This window comes from Drosophila eugracilis, unplaced genomic scaffold (assembly GCF_018153835.1).
Source record: "Drosophila eugracilis isolate 14026-0451.02 unplaced genomic scaffold, ASM1815383v1 contig_1197, whole genome shotgun sequence".
Lineage (NCBI taxonomy): Eukaryota > Metazoa > Arthropoda > Insecta > Diptera > Drosophilidae > Drosophila > Drosophila eugracilis.
Genome location: NW_024571981.1, coordinates 2,184,354 through 2,207,241, shown reverse-complemented (window position 1 = coordinate 2,207,241; position 22,888 = coordinate 2,184,354). Strand labels below are relative to the sequence as shown.

The 22,888-nt window shown below is 40.3% G+C and overlaps 6 protein-coding genes across 7 annotated transcripts; 3 read left to right on the top strand and 3 right to left on the bottom strand.

Annotated features, from left to right (window-relative positions):
* Positions 1-160: 160 nt before the first annotated feature.
* Positions 161-10,450, bottom strand: LOC108118442 (BUB3-interacting and GLEBS motif-containing protein ZNF207). The gene is given in 7 exon segments (XM_017231149.2): positions 161-4,567; positions 4,626-4,761; positions 7,259-7,570; positions 8,716-9,127; positions 9,492-9,756; positions 9,812-10,119; positions 10,276-10,450. Coding segments are annotated over 7 exon segments (1,794 nt in total). The 5' UTR covers positions 10,317-10,450; the 3' UTR covers positions 161-4,247.
* Positions 10,451-10,526: 76 nt separating this feature from the next.
* LOC108118447 (U6 snRNA-associated Sm-like protein LSm7) lies at positions 10,527-11,085 on the top strand. Its single transcript, XM_017231155.2, has 2 exons — positions 10,527-10,621; positions 10,681-11,085. The coding sequence occupies exons 1-2, from the start codon at positions 10,607-10,609 to the stop codon at positions 10,996-10,998; spliced, it is 333 nt and encodes a 110-aa protein (XP_017086644.1). The 5' UTR covers positions 10,527-10,606; the 3' UTR covers positions 10,999-11,085.
* A 25-nt stretch (positions 11,086-11,110) lies between these two features.
* On the bottom strand, positions 11,111-14,995 carry LOC108118439 (chitin deacetylase 1). Of its 2 annotated transcripts, none has more exons than XM_017231145.2 (4): positions 14,585-14,995; positions 12,449-13,208; positions 11,855-12,377; positions 11,111-11,801 (listed from the first exon to the last, which is right to left on the bottom strand). In XM_017231145.2, exons 1-4 carry the CDS (start codon positions 14,775-14,777, stop codon positions 11,523-11,525), a joined length of 1,755 nt encoding a protein of 584 aa, XP_017086634.1. In that variant the 5' UTR covers positions 14,778-14,995; the 3' UTR covers positions 11,111-11,522. The 2 variants fall into 2 exon arrangements, with proteins under 2 accessions (XP_017086634.1, XP_017086635.1); XM_017231146.2 differs by lacking the exon at positions 14,585-14,995 and adding an exon at positions 13,551-13,798 and having other exon boundaries at positions 12,449-13,484.
* A 520-nt stretch (positions 14,996-15,515) lies between these two features.
* Positions 15,516-20,308, top strand: LOC108118438 (structural maintenance of chromosomes protein 4). The gene is made up of 5 exons (XM_017231144.2): positions 15,516-16,752; positions 16,812-17,436; positions 17,520-17,833; positions 17,898-19,581; positions 19,639-20,308. The coding sequence occupies exons 1-5, from the start codon at positions 15,617-15,619 to the stop codon at positions 20,098-20,100; spliced, it is 4,221 nt and encodes a 1,406-aa protein (XP_017086633.2). The 5' UTR covers positions 15,516-15,616; the 3' UTR covers positions 20,101-20,308.
* A 32-nt stretch (positions 20,309-20,340) lies between these two features.
* On the bottom strand, positions 20,341-21,402 carry LOC108118443 (cytosolic Fe-S cluster assembly factor NUBP1 homolog). The gene has a single exon (XM_017231151.2). The coding sequence runs from the start codon at positions 21,327-21,329 to the stop codon at positions 20,394-20,396; it is 936 nt and encodes a 311-aa protein (XP_017086640.1). The 5' UTR covers positions 21,330-21,402; the 3' UTR covers positions 20,341-20,393.
* Positions 21,403-21,654: 252 nt separating this feature from the next.
* Positions 21,655-22,540, top strand: LOC108118445 (probable proteasome subunit beta type-2). Its single transcript, XM_017231153.2, has 3 exons — positions 21,655-21,848; positions 21,922-22,147; positions 22,212-22,540. Exons 1-3 carry the CDS (start codon positions 21,758-21,760, stop codon positions 22,498-22,500), a joined length of 606 nt encoding a protein of 201 aa, XP_017086642.2. The 5' UTR covers positions 21,655-21,757; the 3' UTR covers positions 22,501-22,540.
* The last annotated feature ends 348 nt before the right edge of the window (positions 22,541-22,888 follow it).

The following is a 22,888-nucleotide window of genomic DNA, read 5'->3' as shown; positions in this document are numbered from 1 at the left end:
ATAGAGAGTATCTGGTTTCTTGATGTCTCATTGACAGGGATAGCCCTATGAGTCATCAATAGTTGAATGGAATTCCCAACCAAGATATGATAATAAAATATCATTTACATATTAATATTAAAATAATTTATAATCTAATACCCAAGAAAACTCAAGGTTCTTAATTTTTATTCGATTTATTTAAATGTCAATAAATTAATTTCAAAAGAATAGAGAACAATTGAAACATTAAACTAGAAATATTATCATTATGCATTGTGTTTTCCTAATTGTATTTCTTGCTTCGTATTTAGTTTAAAAGAATTTAAACAATTGCTCATATAACTTGCTGTTGGTATACTTTCTTTGTTTTTTTGCGTAAAAAACAGTTTACATACAAGAATGCTAATTATATATATATTTATTTTGTGTTTTTCTTCCTGACTTTTTTGCATCTTTTCATTTAAATTACAACATTAAAAATGATTTAACATAGGCAAATTTGTTGATTTTTGATTTTATGCATTTGCACTAATTATATTATAGGCATTAGCTAAGTATTTGTGTGATTATTTGTTGAACGAACATAAATGGATTAAGGAAAATCGATTTGTTAATTCCGTAAGCTTTATTTAAAAGTAAATGCAACAAAAATTGTGTTGTAAAGCTTATGAAAAATATAAACACGTATTTATATATATTTACTCAAAGATTAATTAATTAATAAACACTTTGGTCGAAAGCTTCGAAGATCTTTGGCAAAACAAATTCTTAATCATTAATTAGTTTAAAAAATTGATCGATCTTGAATACTTTCCCAAAAAAAGTAGTTGCAACTATCAAAGCATTATTGATTAAAATTGATATATATCGATAAATGAGTAAATCAACACGAAACAAAATGTGTAAACAAACATTATTGTAAATCTCTTTCGGTTCCACCATCATAAAGATGGCTTTGAGACATGGTGTGATCGATGTAGTTTTTGGTGATCTTGCCGCCGGATTTAGTGGATTGAACAAGACGCGCGAAGTATGCTAATGCGGGTCGTCTGATTCAATATAGTTATAGTAAGATAGTAGTTGTGTTATGAGTGTGGATATAACGATTGAGTGGTTGGTTGCAAGACAAGGACCGAAAAGTCCAACAGTTAGTTCGATAACTGTGATGTGCCCTCGCCTCAGAGTTACAATATATCATGGACCAGGCCATGTATATCGGCTGACTTAGCTCCGGCACATCGCCTGCGTCCGATTCGAACTTGTACTTCTGGGTCGGAAGGCATACTCGTCTGGGCATGCAAAACATAATCCAAAGATAGACATATACCACTTATTTAAAGATATAGACAGAATCGGGGGAAGGAGGTCGGACGCAGGGGACTTTTCGCTCAGCAAAATTAATGTGACACGCTTTCGACTGAACGCGACAGACATTTACGGCTCTTGGATCGGTTGTGTGGGGTTTAGTATTACAGTGACTGCCATTTGTTCAGCTACTCGCGTGTCGCCCAGCGCAAAGACAGACAGATATTGGTGGTGTAAATTTTTAATTTTTAAATCTTAGATCAAAGTTTCTTTTTCTTTTCGCAAAAACACCTAAAGCCCATTAAATGTTAACAAAACTTGTAGCCTTTTAGCTGTACTCTTTTTAAATGAAGGCGTGCATTGCATGGATAGTATTTTACGTTTAAAGAATTAATCTTTGTAATATAAAATCATATAAACAAATATTGTTAAATTTTTTGAAAAGACCACCACCAAAACTAATAATATAATTGGACTACGGACGGGAAATGCAACCAAAACTAAAGCTTAAAGAAAAGTTAATTCAATTTCATTGACCCTACTCATAAATCTCGATTAACTTAAATAACACAACCTCAAACTAGCAATAGGAAAAATATTACCAAACAAAATTATACAAAATATAGATTTTTCAAAATATCAATAATTATAACAATTTTATATTGAATACACTAAAGATTTATCTAAACAAAAACGTTCAATTTTTTATTGCATTCCCGAAAATAATAAAGCAAAAGTGTTAAGTAAAAGCAACACTACAAAATAATATGCGTCCATAAAATATTTACAAAGTCTTCGCAATACTTTTACCAGAGAGAGAGAGAGAATATATATTCTACGAGTACGATTATATAACGACTGTGTACAGATGCGAGTTTAGTCGGGAAGTGTGTGATTCGTATACGAGTATTGCCACCAAATCTTCGATATTGTCTGTCTTGCATTGAGGTACTCTCGTCTGAAGCACGCCGTTCTAACACCGCAGGACTATCGAACCGGGCCAACGAAATTGATATGGCCGGCCGGCGATATCCTGTTTGCGGTGCGGCAAATTTGCCAGACCCAAAAGTCCAACATCAATTTTGCGCTAAACTGGCCCGATTGAGGGGTAATATATATTCGGGTTCAATCGTTTCTTCTTGGGCAGTTTTTCACTTGTCATTGCTTATGAATTAAATTACACGATATAGATACATTAATACATGTATTTATACATAGAAATATAGTATAAATGATTGGGTTACAAATGTGTACTCTAGGTATACTCAAACAAAGGTGAGTGTTGTTAGTTGGTGTTTGCATGGTGCTCTCTTTAAGGTTCTCAGTGCTAAGTTTAACTACCCTATAGGCTATACTGGGTTAGGAGTATTCGAAGATCTCAAGGGAGAACAATCTGACTCATGCTGCGTCCCATAAACATCATAACAAAACAATAAGGATACGACTAGTACTCATTAACTGACAATCGACTACTTATGCTAGCTACAATTTACGATCGGATTAACAAAAGCCTGAGCGTCTCTATGTAGGGTGTTTCCTGGAGTATTATTATTTAATTAATTCAAACACTAGTTGAAGTTTTGGAAAGGAAGCTAGATAACTGGGAACTTTTGGAAGAACACTACGGTAACAACAAAACTAAAACCATTAAGATAAATCCCGGAGTGTACTTAGTAACACGTGAGAAATTCCTATCTAATTAGATGCCTCCTGCTGGCAACTCTGTATAAGCTATATAGCGTTTTTAATTTTCGGGATGGGAATATTGTTTTATTGTAAATGTTGTTGTTTTTGTTTAGTACCAACCATACCATAACCAAATGACTTAGGATAAATAGTATTTTATATGCATATATATAAGTATTATAAAAGGAAATCAAATTGAATGTAGATACCTGCTCTGATCTGTTGTCTCGCGATGACACACACCAAATGTATTTATGTATATTACATACCAAAAGAACAAAAACGATACAAAGAAATATTGAATATTTTTATATAAATATGTTTTGTATATAGTTAAATATACTATGTAAAGAAAGATAGAACTTACTTTTTGTCAGCCGCAACTGAACGAATGAACGAAGGTCTAGAGTCTAGACAACATGGGGCCTGAACAAAAGTTGTATGAATTGTATAACATTTAAATAGATTGCAGAGCATTTCACATGGACAGAAAGAATTGAAAGTATAAATTACGCACGAATAACACAAAAACAACACAAAAATTCTGCTTATGGCAATTGTCAACATACCCAGAGCTTTGAGCGTTCAGGTTTTGTTTTTGTTTTTTGGTTTTGGTTTTTGTGTGATTTCGAAGATTTTCTTTTCGTAATTCATTTGTTTTGGAGGAGATATAATTAAACAACTTGAGTGTGTGTTTGTAGGTGGATGTGTTTAAAATATATGCACACTAAATGAAACTAAAAAAAAGAAAGAGAATGTTAAAAAAAACAACAAGTTGTATAGATTAAGTGTCAACGATTAATTTGTTGATTATACAGATATAGATACAAATAAAACATAGAGATCTACAGCACAGCAAAGTAGCTTCAGATGGATAGTGTTAGTATGTGTTTTTAGCAATGTGGTGTATTGTATTATACTAAAATCAGGAATAATATATATAAAAGATGTACTTTTATGCACACATGTCGATAAGATTAAATTAGTTAAATTAAAAATTAGAGAGATTGGTTTGGTTTCGATCTAATGCCACTTTACCGATGGTGCATACAAAAACACAAGTTTCAGATATATTACTCCCAATATTTGTACAACCCAAACGCTGATTAGTGGGTAGCGTGTGTTAAATAAGTGTGTGTTTGGGTGATGATGTTGTGTCTCAAAAACTGTTATACATTGAAAAAAAAAAACTGACTTTGGTTTGAGTTTTCAAAACAACTTGCTTGCTGTGTGCGCGCTGTTTGCTGTTTGCAATTAAAAGCTTGATCCTTGCCTCACTCGTGGAAAAGCAGTGGCAGTGGCAGGCTCAACAGCGGCGGCTGAGCCTGCAGAGTGGCCGTGGTCCTCGAGAACGGCCGCCCAGGCTGCACGTGCTGGGGATGTGGCTGTGGTTGCAGGTGCGTCGGTGGCGGGGCTGCTGGTGCCTGCAACAGACCCGGCGCTGCGGGCAAACATCATCTGAAGCGGGGCTGCATCATCTGCAGCATATTGGGATGTCCTTGCAGCATCACGCCCATTCCCGGCATAGCCATTGCTCCAGCTGGTAAGGCACCCGGCATTCCTGGTAACCCTATGGCCTGCATGGGCAGTAAACCTAAAAATTGAGACCAAATTTTATTACAAGTTATACTAAACTCAACTGAGCTACTTGCCTGCAGGCATGCCGTGTATTGTGGGGGCACCGGCCGCTCTTAGCATATTCCCGCCGATGAGCGCTCCGTGAGGTCCGATGGCCATGGCCGGTCTCAGCATCGGTTGCATCAGCTGCATGTGGCCAGGTATCGGCATCTTGAGATGACGGATCGTATGAGGAGAGAAAGATATAGAAGAGCATGGAAACGAAAGCACGGATTAATACTCTTGAAGACACTTTAGCTAGGTCTATATTGAAGCCATTGTACACAAAATTAGCTAAGTTGTTATTAATTATGATTGTTTTTTGTTTTTTTTTTCATTTAAAATATTAATAAGTTTGTTTTGCGTACTTATTCAATAAATGGGTAAGAGGTGTGTGTATGTGTGTTTGGTTTTTTTTGTGGGTGGAAAACATTTTTGCATCGCATTACAAATGTATGATAGAGCAGAGACAAGATATATAGAGTAGAATATTGAGTAGATCAGAGAGAAGAAGCGAAACTTCTCTTCTCACCATGACAAAAATAATATATATTTTTTAAATTAAATAGTTTGTTGATTTAAAAAGAAAAGTACTTACAATTCGGAAACTGAACTGACGACGACGATGGTGTGGAAGAAGGTGTGAGGGGATAACATTGCAAACCATATATGGTTTTATTTATCATAATATTTGAGTTGCACTTTTATTGGAGCAACAATAAAAACTAATCGTATTCGCACTTAAGAGAAAGAAATAGTAATTCGATTTACTAACCGGAGACATGAGGTCAAGTTCAAGTTCCAATAACGTTTAGTTAGAAGTTAGTTTTCAACTTAGCTAATAAAAGATCAATGAGGATGAAAGTGAGTTAGGAGGAGGTCTATGGCAAGCTTATGTGTAAGAAATTACATGGAAAGAAGAATTTCCAACCGATAGTCCTCCACCGTGAATAAGCACTTGTTTTGCGCATAAAACCAGATGAATGGAAGAGTGTTAGTGTAAATGGAACTGAAAACGGGCAATAATCGGACGGGGTTTGAATGTAGGAAGATTATATAGACAGAGATGCATGATCTTAAGAACGTAAAACATTGATTTGGTAGTACAATTTACAGATCAAAGAACATTTAGATATTATGCTTATGAGGTATTTCAGATTTGTTTATATTGGTGGGTGAAGTTATCGAGGTAATAGAGATAGAGAGACATATCAATGCGGTGTGTAGTCTTAATACTTAATTCATGTATATTTTGTGGATATGAATTAATCAATCAACCAGTCAATCAATCATCAATCAATTAAACCAACCAACGCAGCAACCATTACGACAAATTCAAAGTAATTGTTTTTTTTTTTTTTTTGGTAATAGTAATTATTGAAATGTACTTACATGGCTTGCAAAAAAGTTTAATTATAACTCACGACTCTTTTCTCATTCATTATTATATAGAAATTGTAAATTCATTGTTTTCTGTTTTACTTGCAAGGCAGTACGTACTAGAAACTTTCTTGGGGTCAGGATTAAGATCTTGTGGATTATATACGCATAGGTGTGAGCGATTGAGAGAGATAGAGGAGAGTAGGTACTTGCTTAGACTACATAATTACTTGCATAAGTACGACTAATTAAGATTATAATGGAGTTGTTGGCTTTTACTTATCTTGTTGCATTGCGCACTATGCATTTCACATATCATTTTGCGGGTTGTGAGTTTTTTATTGGGAGGGAGTGATTAGGTTGGACTCGGTGGAGACGGGAGTGGGAGTGGGGGGAAGATAAACTTGTTGTACAAAAACAATACATACTGTAACACTGTTTGGACCCTGCGCAACACTTTTGCAACTCTTTATCGTTTTTCAACTCTGAACTTCTGCTTTGTACTGCAATTGTAACGGTTACTTTAACACATTTTTCGAGTTTACAAACTTAATACTGTTTAGAATTTATAAGGCTTAAGACTTATTAGTGGAGTAAGTTGAAATCCCTTGTTTATAATCTGAATAAAAGTGATGTGTTTGAAAAGTAAAGGAAAATCTCAAGCGGTACGGTTGGCAAGCGATTGTAGTTAGCCAAATGAATATTTTTTACAAGTGATCGAAAAGTTATTTGATTTAAGTGGAAGAATATTATTATTGGCTGATGAGCTCTCAAATCGTTTTAGAGATTTTAAGAAGCTCTAGGCATGTTAAAGTTTCTAATATTATTAAAACATTTACATTAACTGTTCCAAATACTTTTAAACACATCCATCGTCTTTCTTAACAAGATCGTTTAATGAATTTAACAAATGATTTCAACGGCAGAAATTAGAAGTTAGTCTTGTGAGTGTAGGGATTGGTTAACCTTTGATTATATATCTTGAAGATTTCAATTTCAATTTCAGAACCCCATTTAAATCTGGATAAACATCGGCTAGTAAGTGAATTAGCATGATGATGGGGGCGAAGCTCTAAACTAAATCGGGTTAACCCACTCAAAAATGCTGTCGTTGGTTTATTTATACCACCCCGGGACTCAAGATCGGTATTTGTTTCACACATTGTTTTTTGTGGTCTATTAAAGATTGAGATTCTCAGCACTTGGAATTCGATTTTGTTAGGTCAAGTTCATTCTTTCGTTTGGTTGTTCGCGTTGCATACGCAGTACCGCAAGATTAGAGACTTACCATTCCGACGGCTGCTGCCGCCGCAGCCGCTGCTGCAGCGCCAGGATTCGCTGGCTGCCGGGCAGCCTGAAGACGCTGGAGCATCACAGCCCGATTGAGTTCCTCCAGTTGCTTGACCTGCTGCTGCTGGGCCGCCTGTTGCTGCTGCACCACCTGCTGTTGCACTGCGGCTTGCTGTTGCTGCTGTGCCGCCTGCTGCTGGGCTGCCACAGCGTGTGCCACATGTGCTGCCTGGACCTGTGCTTGGACCACGGCCTGGGCCTGAGCTTGTGCCTGAGCCTGCGCCTGTGCCACGGCAACTAAAGCGGCGGTCTGTAAGAAAATGTTGGGAATCGATTGAATTTATCTCACACATGCCACACAGAGGGGTATATATCTGGGGTAACCCAAGTAACGCATTCACTGACTTAGAGACGATTTCTTTATATTTAAATATCCTGTCGTTAAGGGAGTAATTCAAGAAAAGAAATGCTCAAAACTATACAAAAATAGGATATTGAGGTAAACCATTTTGTTATGGAACTAAAAAAAACTAAATAAATTAAACGTTTTAATCGTTTTAAAAGTTCTATAATTTTGAAAAGTATTAAAATTGTTTTAAATGCAGAAAAAGTACAGCAAGCTTTCAATTGTTTGAAAGTTGACAAATTTATTTTCTAAAATTTCCCTGAAAATAGGTTAATATAAAATCTGCCCCTAAAATCCATTAAAATAGGGTCTTCCTAATAATAATTTTGTCGCTTTCATTGATTAGGCTCCCCTTAAAAATATGTTATATTCTTTTTTGAATTGCATTTCCGATTCTTCCGTTTAGTCTTCGAAATGCGAGACAGGAGAAACTATCTGTTTCGATGGCATCTCAGGTTTCGGTTTGGGGACATAAAAAACTTATATTTCCCTTTTATAAAGTACTCTAGGTTTCGCAGAAAGATGCTTATGTCAGAGGATCTTAACTGGTTAAATTGAAAACCGCCGTTTCGTTTGTTTTGTTGCCATTAATTTCTTTGTTTAATTAAAAAATTGTACAGACATATATCATACTATATGCTAAAAAAAGTAATTCTTTTTTAATAATGTTTTGTTTCATGTGAATCTTGTAATCCGTTTGCTTTCGTAAACTGTGGTTATGTAGACGTTATATCCGCGATCGCTTTTTTACAAAATTTGTAAACAAAACGTAATTTTAACGAAAGTTCGTATCAGTTATGTATAAAAAAGTGTTCCAGTTTGGAAAAATGGAATTCTTTCTGAACGCAAAATGCAGTCAAAATTTAAATGTAAGTCAGGTTTTGTATGTGCATTAATTTTTTTGAGGAAGTTGTCTTTTTTACACGTCCGCATTTCAGTCCGTTATGTTTATTAATTCCTGTTTATCAATGTCTCGTATGTAAGTCGTTTCTGTCGCTGTATGTTCATTTATATTGACTATGGTTTCTATAACTATGATAAGAACTCACTTCCTGGGCCTTCGACATGGCTGTGGAGACAGCAATCGCATTAGCCATGCCACTGCTGCTGTTGCTGCCAGTGGGCGAGATGCCAGCAAGCGACGGGGGCGGCGGGGTAGTGGGTATCAACGCTGATGTGCCACCATTATTGCTGGGACTTTTGCGGCTTTGTGGATTCGCCTGGGCAGCTTTAGCGGCAGCCAGACGCGCCTGAATCTTCGGTTGGCGGGCGCGAAGTTCCTCAAGGCTAAGATCTTCTTGCGGATGCATGATCTTGGTAGTTACAGCGGCAGCACTTCCTGCTGCTGGTGGAACCGGCGGTCGCTGCTGCTGTTGCTGAGCATCTGGCGGACCACTTGGTGGTGCACTGGTTGCGCCACCAGCATGGTTAGTGGTGGGCGGAGCACTTATGGTAGCATTACTTTATCGGAATGGCAAAAATAATGGTTAACTTTAGTAAAAAGATACTTAGATTATGGCCAAGAAAAAAGTCGATCGACTTGCTTCAGAGGCTCAGCTGTAAAAGGGAAAACCACGTTGAAATTAATTTCAATTTTAGATTCCAATAATTAAAAGTAAAATCGTACCAAAATAATTGACAAGAATAGACTTAAAAACTTTGATCCTTAGTATTTTAGGATAAATCCTGCATAGAAATTATGTTTTTACATTTGTATTAAGACCTAAAACATTAACTTTAACAAAACAAAAATCTAGAAAGCTCTGAACCTACGATTTCTATAAAAGACTAGATTTCAACGTGGTTTCCCCCTATCGATGCCCACCTGTACGCTGGAAATGTTGGCTTCTGTTGGGCCATTGCGGCAGCATGGTGATGGTGTGCCGCCGCCGCCGCAGCTGCTGCCGCCGAGGTAGTGGCCATAGCGGCCGGAAACAGAGGTCGCGGAGGCATCATGTGCGGCATCATAGGCACTGGATACGGAGGCAACGGCGGCATGTGCTGCATCATGCCCATGCCATATTGACCTAGCATGTGCGGTGGCATCATGTTCGGGGGCATCATCATGGGTGGCGGTACACTCATGGCATCTGCAAATGAAAATGCTTAAATATTTATTGAGATTTCAGGTCGGGTACCACTTACATTCCACTTTTTTCTTGGCCACGGGTTCATCATCGTCCGAATCCGACTTACCGCCATTCTTCTGGCGTTCGTGATCTCTAAGATCCTCGGCCGGAATGCCGTCCATACCGAAAATTTCGATTTCAATGTTTGAGCGATTAGGAAGCGAGTTGGGCACTTTATCAACGGTCTCCTTGTGCACCTGCATACAATGGATAGAAAGCCCCGGTCCTGTGTACAGCTTTTTGTGGCATATGTGGCACTTAAAGTGCTTGGCCTTCTGGTGCTGGACCAGGATCTTCTCGTCGTCGAATTCACGGTTGCAGTACCTAGTTTTAGCTAAGAGTTAAGGAAAATTTATGGAGGATGTGGATATGTGGCCCCCCCGGCCCAATACCATTATATAAATTTGTGTGTATGTGGAGATACAGCCAACGACACATGCCGTTGAAAAATAGTTGTTGTTTGTTTTGCGAAAAGGATACCAGCACCATGGTTTTGAGGCCTTCTTCTTCTTGCGTCCCATGGTCTAATAATTGCTTTAAAACACTTAAATTTACAAAAACTCTCGGGTAATTAGTATAAAAATGCAATTTGATGTAGCAAAAAAGGTTTTGCCGTGGAAAACAAAATGGAGAGCCAGTCAGAGTGACCAGATGGTCTCGAGGTTAGCGCTAGTATTATCGATACTTTCGATATTTCAAATCTGGCCAGCAGAAGTTGCAATCGGATGAAACATGATAACTATTGCTGGGATTTTTCAGACAACAAGCAACGGTCTCTTAAACCAGCCGGCATTTACCAAGGAATATAATAATGGCAGATAAAAAGGTAGATATAATAAAATAAAAAACATTCAACGTCTAATCACTATTTTCATGACATTTAAGGTGGGAGGCAACAATGACGGCAAGGAGAAACGGCGTAAGGAGTCGATTCTAGATCTCTCCAAATATCTGGAAAAACAGATCCGCGTGAAATTCGCGGGCGGCCGGGAGGCATCCGGAATTCTTAAGGGATACGATGCTCTTCTAAACTTGGTTCTGGACAACACGGTAGAATACCTGCGGGATTCAGATGAGCCTTATAAACTGACCGAGGACTCCACAAGAAGTCTGGGGTTGGTCGTCTGTCGCGGTACAGCTTTGGTACTCATTTGTCCACAGGATGGAGTCGAGAGCATCGCCAATCCATTTATAACGCAATAATCGTAGAGCCAGTCGTTGGTATCCTGGATTTAAACTAAGTACAAAACTTTTATGGAATTCGGTTTAAATATATTTAGCGGAGACATACGTATAAATTATATCTTAAATCTAAAATTAGGCCACAAAATACAACTTTTGTCAGCCCGTGAAAGTTTTTTACTTCTTTAATATACATACTTCTGTTGTTCTGAATCTGAGTTTAGAAATTTTCCAATAGTTCAGACAAGTTCTGAATTTAGTATTTGATTCCTATACCGTATCAAATTTATCTTTTTTATCTCTAATTAATAAATATTAATTTGTCTAGAAACATATATAGATATTGCACTTCTCATATTGTTATAATCAAAATTTTGTATAATGGGTCTTAAATCAATAAGATTTTTAAAAAACTTTTATCAAAAAGTGATAACTGCAAAGAAGTTTCTTCTAAAAGGAAAATCTAAGACTTCAGTACAACCCAGTGAATATGCAGAAGGAAAACCCTTTCCGGGCAGCTACTTATTGTTAAGCGGGCTATCACCTTAGTCCAAGCCGAACTCGTTGCGAATCCAGGGATACTGAGCAGGACATTCCGTGCACGTGTAGAAGAATCGATCCTCCTGCAACACCCGACTCCGCACCTTGCATACATTTGGCAAGTTGCAGACCCGCTCGTGGGGGTCCAAATCCTTCGGCTGGCAGTGCCAAGACTCAAATTGATGCAGCTGATTGCTCGGCGTGGGATGCCGCATCCATTGAATCGCCTGCTGGCTGGTCACAAAGTAAACATCCGGCAGCTTTTGCAGATCATCGAGGAATTTCTAAACGGCCAGTGTGGGATTAAAATCAAATATTGATTTATTGTAAAACTTACCAGGAATGCATTTAGATAGTCGATTTTCTTAAACCAAGTGGAATGGAAATACAGGCCAAATGGAGCCCTATTGCTTAGGTAGTGCCTCTTAAAGTTGTGGGTCAGCATTCTGTAAACATCTTCGCCGCTCAAATGAGGCGGACAACTGTCCACCATGCCGCACATGTATTCACCCGCTTCCAGTTGATTCATAACCATTTCCCAAATTCCTGGATAACTCCTAGATGGACAATTCTGATTTACGCCCGTGCAGCTGTGTGGCATCTTGTAATCCAAGGTATACGGCCAGAGGGGAGGATTAGAATGCGGTGCCACCATGGAGGAATCGTATACGAAGCCAAACTCCTTCATCATGAGGAACTGCCTGTTCCAGCCGACACGGAGAAAAGGAACACGCATTCCCCGGATCTCCTCCATTCGCACGGATGCAAACTTATTGATAATGTTCGCCTGTCCAACCATCTCGTCAAACCAATCCTCTATTGTAGCATTCTTTGACCACCACATTTCCGGGCCCCGATGACTAAGTATAATTGTATATTTTAAGCCTAATTAAATAGGAATCCCATGAGATTCACATGCTGATCAACTTACGTGACTGAGTGCACTGCGATCTCGTGACCATCATTCCATAGCTTCTGCACATACTGATAGTTAGTGAACGGGTGGGAAATGTAAAAGGTGCCCTTTATTGGACAGCCATTGGGATTCCTCCTATTTTGCGTGAACAAAACCTTGGAGAACAGCTCCCAATTATCATGATTGATGGCATCATCGAAGGTCAGCAGAATCATCTGTGGCACATTTTGTGCTGGTATATTGCCGGGTATCTGTGTGCCGTCTTTTGAGCAGAAACACTGAGGCAGTTGGCAGTTTCGAGGATCACAAACGCCAGCCGCATTTGGATCGTGCTCCACATCACACCAACCTTCATCGGATCCATCGGGACAATCCACCGATCCATCGCAAAAGTACTCCTGCGGCAGACATGTGCCATCAGCGCATCCCAATTGGTACTCATCGGCACAGTCGGCCATCTCCAACAGTGGCTTTGGCGCCGGAGTCTCTGCGCTCACATCACAATTATCCACATTCGCCTTGAAGTCACAGATCTGACGCACTACATCAAAGAGCAATCCCTCGGAGCACTTGAACTCGAACACCTCGCCATCGAGGCAGAGGAAATACTTGGCGCACTCACTGTTCGTCCAGATCTTGTGGACCGGCCTGTTTGGATTCCGGTAAAAACGTGCATCTTGCATGCAACTGGCTGGAGTTCCAGCCGATGACGATGTACCGGTGGTCGAGCGACGATGCCGAGTGTGGTTACTGATTATACCGATTCCATCATTGTCTGCAAAGCAGGCACACATAAACTGGGTGTGAGAGAGCCGTGTGTAATTAACAAGGAGACTAATTAATGCGTTGACCCAAAAACGAAACCGCTCACGTCAACCCAAAATTAGCCATTGACTGCCGGTTGCAGCAATATTTCTTCTGATTTTTTTTTTTTTTTTTTTTTGATTTAGCTGGATACCTCAAATCACGCACTGGAATGGGCGATACGTACATACATAGTTGCAAATAGTCAACTATCAAAGAGAAACACGACACAAGCCCACGTTCGCCACTTAAAAAATTTGGACAAATTTCAAGGAAATAGACGAGTATATATGTACATATGTATTTCACTTACTAATTTAGAAGTGCCTAAGATAATGATTCGGATTTCGATGACCTTTTTGATATGCTAAGACCTCGATTAACATTGCCATTTTAATAAATTTTAGTTGAACTTTTTTAAGCAAACAGCGAAAGATAATTTATATTGCAAGTAGTCACGATATACTACATGCTTAGCAGTCAAAATTATAATGACTTGACATTTGAATACGTATTCTATGGAATAACATTCTATGAAAAACTTAGAACACTGCGAATTGTGGAATGTTATAGATTATAGAAATCATTAAACCTTTTGTCTCTCGAATAAATTTCTGCAATTCGCTCGATCAAAAAATTTAAGCCAATGTTCATTTTGAAAACATGTATCTTTGGAAATAAGTGTTAAAAAAAGGTTTATCGATCCAACATATTTGTTATGGAAAACTACCATAAACTCTTAAATACCTTCGGGAAATGGGTTTCTTCTCCACCCACTTGAAAGTACGCCCCTGAGTGCCGTGTGCCACATTGCGGCGGATAGATTGAAATGCGTTTGCATCATGGATTGGCAGCAATGGCCCGTAGCCGTGCCGCACCAGATCGTAACTCAGACAATTGGGCAAGAGACGCGTGTTGGCCAAATGCAAGATGCGATCTCGAGACTCAAGATATGGCTATAACAGATAGTCTGACTAACTGGCAGTCCGTGTATGTATCTCAATCTCAATCTCTGGCTCTATAGCTCTACCTCTAGCTGGAGCAGCTGGGCAGTTGCAGCATTTAGAAAGTAAATTTATCATCTTTGTTAGCCAAAGAGAGGCCAAGGCAGCGGGTCAGGAAAATTTCAGCAACTGTCATGGGGTTCAATGCACACACGCTTTTTCGGGGCGCGGTACGGGGACAACCCGACTTGGCCCCACTTGGCTCCCACTTGGTTTGTTATATAACTCCTTCGAACCGATCGACAACTTTCACACCCAATGCGCGCGCGCATGCGCATGCCAAAATATAAGCAAGACACGCACCCAAACCCAATCAAAATCCGAACAAAAGGGGAGAAATTACCAATGACCAGGGCATCCAGCGAAGACGACATAATAATCATAATCACCACCATCAAGATGGACAAACTGGGTAACAGTTGGGCGTTGGAGTTTCGCGGTGATAACAGCTTAAGGCGTCGCTGGGCGGAAGCTACGACCTTGACTGTGAAACCCGTTTGGCAATTTACATTTTCATTTTCCCCCGGGCAGAGCATTTTTCAGCCTGCTTTCCACTTTGCGTGACGTCGGCCGAGTGTCCAATATTTATATCTGTTTCGGGCGCTTTTATTTTCCGTTTAGTGTGTTTTTGCTGCAGAGTGGAAAAACTTCGGAAAATCGCGAGTGGAACCGCACTGAGCCAAAGACGAATGGTGACTGAAGTCAGGCCAGATGCAGTCATGGCATTATATATTTGGGCATTTCTATTACAAGAGGGTAGTCGAGACCCCACCACAGAGAAAGCTCATCGCAGTGGTTAGAGAGTGCAGATGTTAGAGAGAAGCGGAGAGCATCTTTAAATATTTTTTCACTGAATTATTCATTTTATCAGTTGTATATTCATTGCCTGTTTTCGTCCTTAAAAATATTTATAAATAATTTGTTAGATTTCGTATTTGGATTCGAATTGTTTTAAAAAAATCTTTCTCAAAATTAAGTTATGTTAATAATAGTGCAACTTTATAACTGAATTCGAAGATAATAAATTGAAACTTTAAAATGCTTGCCTCTTAGAGTGGGTAAATCCTATTATCTGTAAATCCTATTTGAAAAGCATATTATATGGCTAAAAATAATAATCTGGTTTATAAACTTCATGAATAATTTTACTAGTCCGTTATTGAAAGCAGGCTTACCGACATTTTTAAACTTAAATAGTAGAACTGCCAACTTGCTTGCTATCCTTCTTTACTAAGCAGCTTCGAGGTGTTTGGAGAGAAAAAGACAACGGTCACACCGCAAGTAGCGTCCTAATTCCATTAAATTGGCGCTCGAAGAAGTATTTGTAATTGAAGGACTTTAATGCGTACTGGTTTTTTTCTGAAAAGGGCTTAAGATGCAGAAGGCGCGTCCCAGCAAGGGCTCGCCCAAGGCAATTGGCGGTGGGCGCCAAAGTGGCCATTTCCGGGTGCCGCAGCTAACTGCCCAGCAGCAATTGCGGGCACAACAACAACAGGAAGAGGAAGACGCCGCTATGGATGCTTTGGACGATGCCTTAATCTTTGATGACGAGGAGGGCGGAACACGGATCGGAGATATATACATACCGCCCCCAGTGCCGCCACATTGCTCCATGGAGAGCACCGGACCTCGCTTAATCATTTCAAAGATTGTGAATCGGAATTTTAAGAGCTACGCAGGCGAAGTTGAACTTGGTCCTTTTCACCAGAGCTTTACGGCTATCATTGGACCGAATGGTAGCGGAAAGAGCAATGTCATCGACTCTATGATGTTTGTCTTCGGTTGCCGCGCCAATCGCATTCGTTGCAAGCGAGTATCCACATTGATCCACTCTTCGTCAAGTTTCCCAAATCTAAAGAGTTGCTCGGTAGCCGTGCATTTCAAGCAAATCGTGGACAAGGGTGACGGAAGCTGCGAAGATGTTCCAAATTCCAGCATTGTCATCGAACGCACAGCCATGTCGGACAACTCCTCGTACTACCAGGTCAACGATAAGAGAGCCCAACTCAAGGATGTGGCTAAACTATTGAAAAAACACCATGTAGATCTGGAGCACAACCGTTTCCTTATCCTCCAGGGTGAAGTTGAGTCCATTGCCATGATGAAGCCAAAGGGACAGACTGAAAATGAAACTGGAATGTTAGAGTATCTTGAAGATATTGTCGGAACCCAACGCTATATTCGCCCACTGCAGCAGATAAACCAGAGGGTAGATCAACTCACAGACGATCGAACCGAGAAGCACAACCGCTGCAAGCTGGCCGAGCGCGAGATGAAGGATCTGGAGCAGCCCTTCAACGAGGCCGTTGACTATCTGAAGAAGGAGAATGAGTTAGTGCGCACCAAATCCTTCCATGTCCAGAAGATCATAAGTATCAAAAAGAGCAAGCTGGAGCAGTATACAAAGGAGCACGAAGCCTGTGTAGATGAGCTGAAGACCCACGACGAGGGTACTGCTGCTCTGAAACAAGAGCGAGCCGAGAAGGAAACGATCATTCGAAAGGAAATTGAGTAAGCGCCAATCTATAGTGTTTTAATACCTTAAATTAAATTACATTACCACTTTGCAGAGCCTATGAATCTCTAGTGAAAAAGCGCGAGCAGATCAAGAAAAGGCTGGTGACTGTCGAGAGTGCATACACGGAGATTCAAAGCACTATGGAGAACACAAACAAGCAACGCAAAAAGGACAAGGCCCAGATAGATAAGAACGAGAAAGAGCTGGAGGATTTGCACAAGTTGCCAGAGAAAAATCAGCGCGAGATCGAGGACTGCAACAAAAAATTGGAGAGCCTAGAAAAAAACAAGGTGACACTAAATGAAGAACTTGAAAATCAGCAGGCTGCGCTAACGGAAACCACGGCTCCTCTAACGGAGAAGCGCCTGAAGCTAAGTGACGAGTTGGTGGGGCTCAAAGAGAAGGTCAACACGGCCAAGGGAGAACTGCAGGTATTCGAGTCGCAACTAAAGATTCTTAAGCAAGCAGAGACCACAGAGTCCAGAAAGTATGAGACTTTGAAAAGCTCCTATGAGCAATCGCAAAATAGTCTTGAAGAAAAGGTAACCAGGATGGACGAGTTAAAAGATAGCATTCCACGTATGAAATCCGATATAGCCAACAAGACAGGAGAACTGGATAAAATGGTCAAAGAGGAACGAAACCTATCAATGCAGTGCAACAAACTAAGAACAGAGGTACATTTGCACTTACAAAACGAACTTTATAGTATAATTTAGTATAACATTTAATTTTGTTCTCGACATAATTCAACTTTTAGATCAACGAAAGATCGACTGTCATGCAGGCTCAACGCTCCAATAACAAGGTTCTAGACTTCCTCATGCGCCTCAAAATGGAGGGGAAACTCCCAGGTGTTATGGGACGCCTAGGAGATTTGGGTGGCATAGATGCCAAGTATGATGTGGCAATATCGACCGCCTGTGGTCGCTTGGACAATATAGTCACTGACAACTATGATACTGCATCAGCTGCCATTGCTGCCTTGAAGCAATACAACGTGGGTAGGGCCACCTTTATCACGCTGGAAAAAATCGAACACCTTCGTCGTGACGCCAATTCCAGAATAAATACGTAAGTAATGGGAATCGTAAATTAATTTGTTTGGTATAATCCTGCTTCTATATATTTATGGCAGACCGGAGAACGTTCCCAGATTGTACGATCTGGTTAATGTTGAGGACGACCGTGTAAGAACCGCATTTTATTTCGCCTTGCGGAATACACTAGTGGGCGACGATCTCGAGCAGGGCACCCGCATCGCCTATGGTAGGGAACGCTTCCGAGTGGTGACTTTAAAAGGTGAAATGATCGAGATGACTGGAACCATGTCTGGTGGCGGCAATCGCCCCATACGCGGTAAAATGGGCACTCAGGTGCGAACGAAGACTGTAGAATCGGCTGACAGCTCGCAAGTGTCACAGAAGGCTCTAGAAGATATGCAGATTCAGGCGGAGGAGCTGCAATCCCGTATCAACTACTGTCAGGAGCAACAGGGCAGCCTTGAGCGCGAGATTCAAACCCTGAAAAATGGCGTACAGCGCGACGAGGCAGAGTACAAACGGCTGGGGGTAAGCATTACATCATTGGAGCAGCAAATGGCCAGCAACTTAAAGCAGTGTGAGGCTCAGCGCCAGCGAATGCTCAAAAAAACAACGGACGAAGGGGCCGTCAAGGAGAGGGAGGAGCAAATAGATGGAGCCAAACAAGAGCTCGAGCAAGCTCAATTTGCCGAACAGGCTGTATCTAGCCAAATCGACGAGATCCAAGCCCAGTATGATAAACTGAGAAACGAAAACGTGAAGCCTGTAGAGGCAAAAATTAAAAAGGTGGGCAACCAGATCGAAAAACTGGCTGCCAATGTGCGCTCCTTAAATGTGGCTTTGGCTTCCGCTGATCGTAATATTCAGAAAATCACCGGAAACAATAACAATCTCCGTGAGAACATAAAAGCTGCAGAGGAAAAATTGAAAGCTTTGAACGAGGATCGTCAGAAGTGTCAAGAAAAAAAGGATGAGCTGGAAAAGGAAGCCGAGGAATCAGAAAAAGCTATAGACGGGGCTAAGTCCCAGTCCTCTGATATCAAAAAACAAATAGATGAGATCACCAAGCAGGAGAATAAAAGGAACATCGAACGTATTGAAATAGATACAAAGTTACAAGCAGCAGCGGGTAAAATGAACAAGGTCAAGACTGACATTCCTGGATGGCAGGCCCAATTAGCACCTTTAAACCTCAACGAGATCCCAGGAGAAACTGAACCGCAAGCGCCACTTAAAGAACTCAATGAAGAAGAGTTGGAAGCAGAAACATTGGAAGCGTTGCAATATAAGCAAACCATGTTGGAAGAGGATCTGAAAACAAAGAAGCCAAATCTGGGATGCATCAAGGAGTTCAATGAGAAGCGCATTGTTTACCTAGATCGCGTTCGAGTCCTGGAAGACATAACCTCCAAGCGAAATGAAATGCGTGACAAGTACGAAGAGGTGCGAAAGCGTCGCTACAAGGAATTCATGGATGGGTTCAGCATTATAACTAGAAAACTTAAGGAAATGTACCAGATGATTACGCTAGGGGGTGATGCTGAGCTGGAGCTGGTGGACTCCATGGACCCGTTCACTGAGGGCGTTAACTTCACGGTGCGACCGCCCAAGAAAAGCTGGAAATACATCTCAAATCTCTCAGGCGGTGAGAAAACACTGTCCTCGCTGGCCCTAGTATTTGCCCTTCATTACTATAAACCTTCTCCACTCTACTTCATGGATGAAATTGATGCGGCGCTAGATTTCAAGAATGTGTCTATTGTGGGGCACTATATTAAGGTTAGTTTACCAAAGATTTCGAACTCATAATTCGTTTATAAATTCTTTTTTTTTCAGGAGCGTACAAAGAACGCACAGTTTATAATTGTTTCACTGCGTGTGAACATGTTCGAGTTGGCCAACTTTTTGGTTGGTATATACAAGGTCAGCGATTGCACAGACTCCATCACCATGCTAAACTACCCTCCGTCGCTGCCGACTCAGCGGCCCATGGTCGCTAACAGTCAGTATGTGGGTGAAACAACCGTTCAAGATAATACTCTGGTACCCGTTGAGAATCATACGCAAGATTCTCAGGTCAGGCAGTCGGAAAAAATATCCCGCTTTATAAATCAGTTAGGGAGGGAAACTACCTTTGCTCCGACCTTGGAAAGTACAGGAAGAGATACTACATTTGCGCAACATGTGGAGGGCACCGTTATTGCAGATGACATTCAATTGGTGAATGCCACGGGACGAATAACCACGGATGTGTCTTTAGATAGTCCGCCCTGCTCCCCAACCCTTGTTAATGTTTAACTTTAAAGCGAAGGCAAATCTGCACTGTATTATTTTATTTGTAGTTTATTATAGTTTTCTAAAGACCGGTTTTGCCATCTAGTAAAGCTGCATGTTGTAAACAAGTCTAAATTCCACATCCACTGAATTGGTTTAGCATTTAATTTCTTTTAAATTTTAAATGTTCATGAAGAAAAATCTTTGAAAAATACTTGGTTCTTAAGGAAAGAAAATAAAGCTGACAAGATTTAAAAATAAATGTTACATAAAAGAACTTGTTTATTTAAAAAGTTTATGGTTTAACATTTATATTCTTATCTAAAACTAGCCATAATCTTTGAACATATCCCATCAAGCGCCTGAGTTGTGCTATTCTTAATCTCCGTTATGTCGACGCCAGAATCGCAAGCTTTGGCTACCTCTGGATCTAGAGGCAGTGAGCCCAACATCGGAATTCCCATCTCGGCGCACATGGCAGCAGCTCCTCCGGTTTTAGCTGGAAAAATTTCTGAGCTATTTCCACAATTTCCACAACGAAAACTGCTCATATTTTCGATCACGCCCACAATGGGAATGTTTTGCTTTTTGCAAAAGTTGATCTCCTTACGCACATCTAGTAGGGCGACCTCCTGAGGAGTGGTCACTACGACTGCACGCAAGGAGTCTGGTTTATTGTCATCCTTTAGGTAGGTAACGACGGATAAGTGTTCGTCGGAAGTACCAGGCGGTGTGTCAAGCAATAGGAGATCCAGATTACCCCAGTCGACTTCACTTAGGAACTGCCGAATCATGCCATTCTTCTTGGGGCCGCGCCAAATGATGGCGTCATCCACGGAGCCGAGAAGAAACCCGATCGACATTAGGCACACATTGTCATCGATTCCCACGGGTGACCAGCCGTAACCAGACTGATGAACATTCTCACCTAAGGCACCCATTAAACGAGGTTGGGATGGACCGCAAATATCAATGTCCAGAACGCCAAAGTTGCTGTCCGGACAACTTCTAGCTAGGTAGCGAGTCAGTAAACTCGTCACCGTACTCTTGCCAACTCCTCCTTTTCCGGATAATATCAGCAGTTTGTTCCGCACATCTTTTAGAGACTCGGCCACCAAAGCCTTGCCGGGATCCTCAAGTTTCTTGTTGGGGTCACTGCAGATGCTTTGGTTAGGACAGCCGGCACAAGCGTTCCCTTTACCCGCCTGCTCGCTGTCCACACCAGGACAGTGTTCTGGAGGGGGCGCCTGCATTGCTTTATGCTTTAATAGTAGTTATTCCGAAAATTAATTGTGAAATTAAATGATAACACTAAGCTAGTGTGGCCAAATGAAATTTTTTTATCAATTCAAAAAAAGATTTAAAAATAAAAAAATATATTCTTTATACGAGAAATAATAAAAAAAAATAATAATAAAACTGACTTTATAGTAAATGTAACTATTATGAAAATTTATACTATTAAAGCAAAGTACTTTCCTCTACTTATATTAATAAAATGTAAATCAAATTTTGCTTAAGAGTATTTAGTTCTTACTAGTATCTTTTAAGGCTGGGTATTTTTCTCTGCCACGCACACGGCCACACTGCACTTAACTATTGCTTGTCATTGCATTTCGGCAACTCACAAACAAGTTTAAAATATACCCAAAAACCCCGAAAGTATAAAAATAATTTAGAGATGGAGACACTACTGGGTATCAAGGGCCCCGACTTCGTAATGCTTGCGGCCGATACCACCCACGCTCGCTCTATAATCGTAATGAAGGAGGGTAAGACGGAAGGTCTGCATTTTCTTGGCGGCTTGTGTCTCAATTGGTTCCGTTTTACTTAAAACACTTGCAGATCAGAACAAAATCCATAAGGTATCCGATAATCTGCTTATATCTACCGTCGGCGAATCAGGTGACACGGAGCAATTTACCGAGTTTATTTCAAAGAACATAGCCCTGTACAAAATGCGCAATGGGTACGATTTGAGTCCACATGCGTCGGCGCATTTCACTCGCAAGAATCTGGCCGAATATCTTCGTAGTCGTACGCCCTATCAGGTTTTCATGTTTGTGGCAGGGTAAGTATTTAAGGACCAGTTAATCATTTAAATTGCCGAATCTTATTTTATTTCTACTATTCAGCTATGATGCCAAAGATGGTCCTGAGCTCAATTTCATTGACTACCTGGCCAATGCATTGCCTGTGAATTATGCCGGTCACGGCTATGGCGCAATCTTTGCATCCAGCATATACGATCGCTACTGGCACCCAAACATCACCCAGGATGAAGCCTACGATGTTTTTAAGAAGTGCATTGCCGAGATCCAGAAGCGATTGGTCGTCAACCTTAAAAACTTCACTGTCGCCGTGGTGGACAAGGATGGTGTACGGAATTTGGAGCCCATCAGCGCCGCAAGCCTGGCCGCTTAGTTAGATTTTGATTCAAGCATTATAAATGCACAGTTTTGTAATAAAATGCGTCTGGATTTTGGTACGAACAAAAGATGTTTCACCGATTATTTGCTGTATAGGCATTGTATTTTTTTTTATCATTGTAAAAAAAATCGAATTAGAAATCAAGCAAAAAAATGAATCAATTTGCTGTTCGTACTCAAATTTTTTTCCTAATAATTGCGGACCAGAGAGGATCAATAAAAATGAAGTTTTATGTACAATTATAATAAATAAAAACAACTAAATATGTCTAATTTAAAAATTCGAATATCTTTTTTAATTACTTTTAAAAAACTAAAATACAAATTTTGAGTATTTTTGTGGTATTTTTTTATGCAAAGTATTTTCTTTTTTAGCCTTATCA

Bases quoted from the DNA above. Each gene is read 5' to 3' on its own strand.
- LOC108118439 (XM_017231145.2), bottom strand. From the start codon at position 14,777: ATGCTCTGCCCGGGGGAAAATGAAAATGTAAATTGCCAAACGGGTTTC. The intron at 12,378-12,448 runs GTAAGTTGATCA...AATTATACTTAG, and splicing joins ATCGCAGTGCACTCAGTCAC to TCATCGGGGCCCGGAAATGT. The intron at 11,802-11,854 runs GTAAGTTTTACA...CTGGCCGTTTAG, and splicing joins ACTATCTAAATGCATTCCTG to AAATTCCTCGATGATCTGCA.
- LOC108118438 (XM_017231144.2), top strand. From the start codon at position 15,617: ATGCAGAAGGCGCGTCCCAGCAAGGGCTCGCCCAAGGCAATTGGCGGT. The intron at 16,753-16,811 runs GTAAGCGCCAAT...ACCACTTTGCAG, and splicing joins ATCATTCGAAAGGAAATTGA to AGCCTATGAATCTCTAGTGA. The intron at 19,582-19,638 runs GTTAGTTTACCA...TTTTTTTTTCAG, and splicing joins TTGTGGGGCACTATATTAAG to GAGCGTACAAAGAACGCACA.
- LOC108118443 (XM_017231151.2), bottom strand. From the start codon at position 21,329: ATGCAGGCGCCCCCTCCAGAACACTGTCCTGGTGTGGACAGCGAGCAG.
- LOC108118445 (XM_017231153.2), top strand. From the start codon at position 21,758: ATGGAGACACTACTGGGTATCAAGGGCCCCGACTTCGTAATGCTTGCG. The intron at 21,849-21,921 runs GTAAGACGGAAG...AAACACTTGCAG, and splicing joins TATAATCGTAATGAAGGAGG to ATCAGAACAAAATCCATAAG. The intron at 22,148-22,211 runs GTAAGTATTTAA...TCTACTATTCAG, and splicing joins GTTTTCATGTTTGTGGCAGG to CTATGATGCCAAAGATGGTC.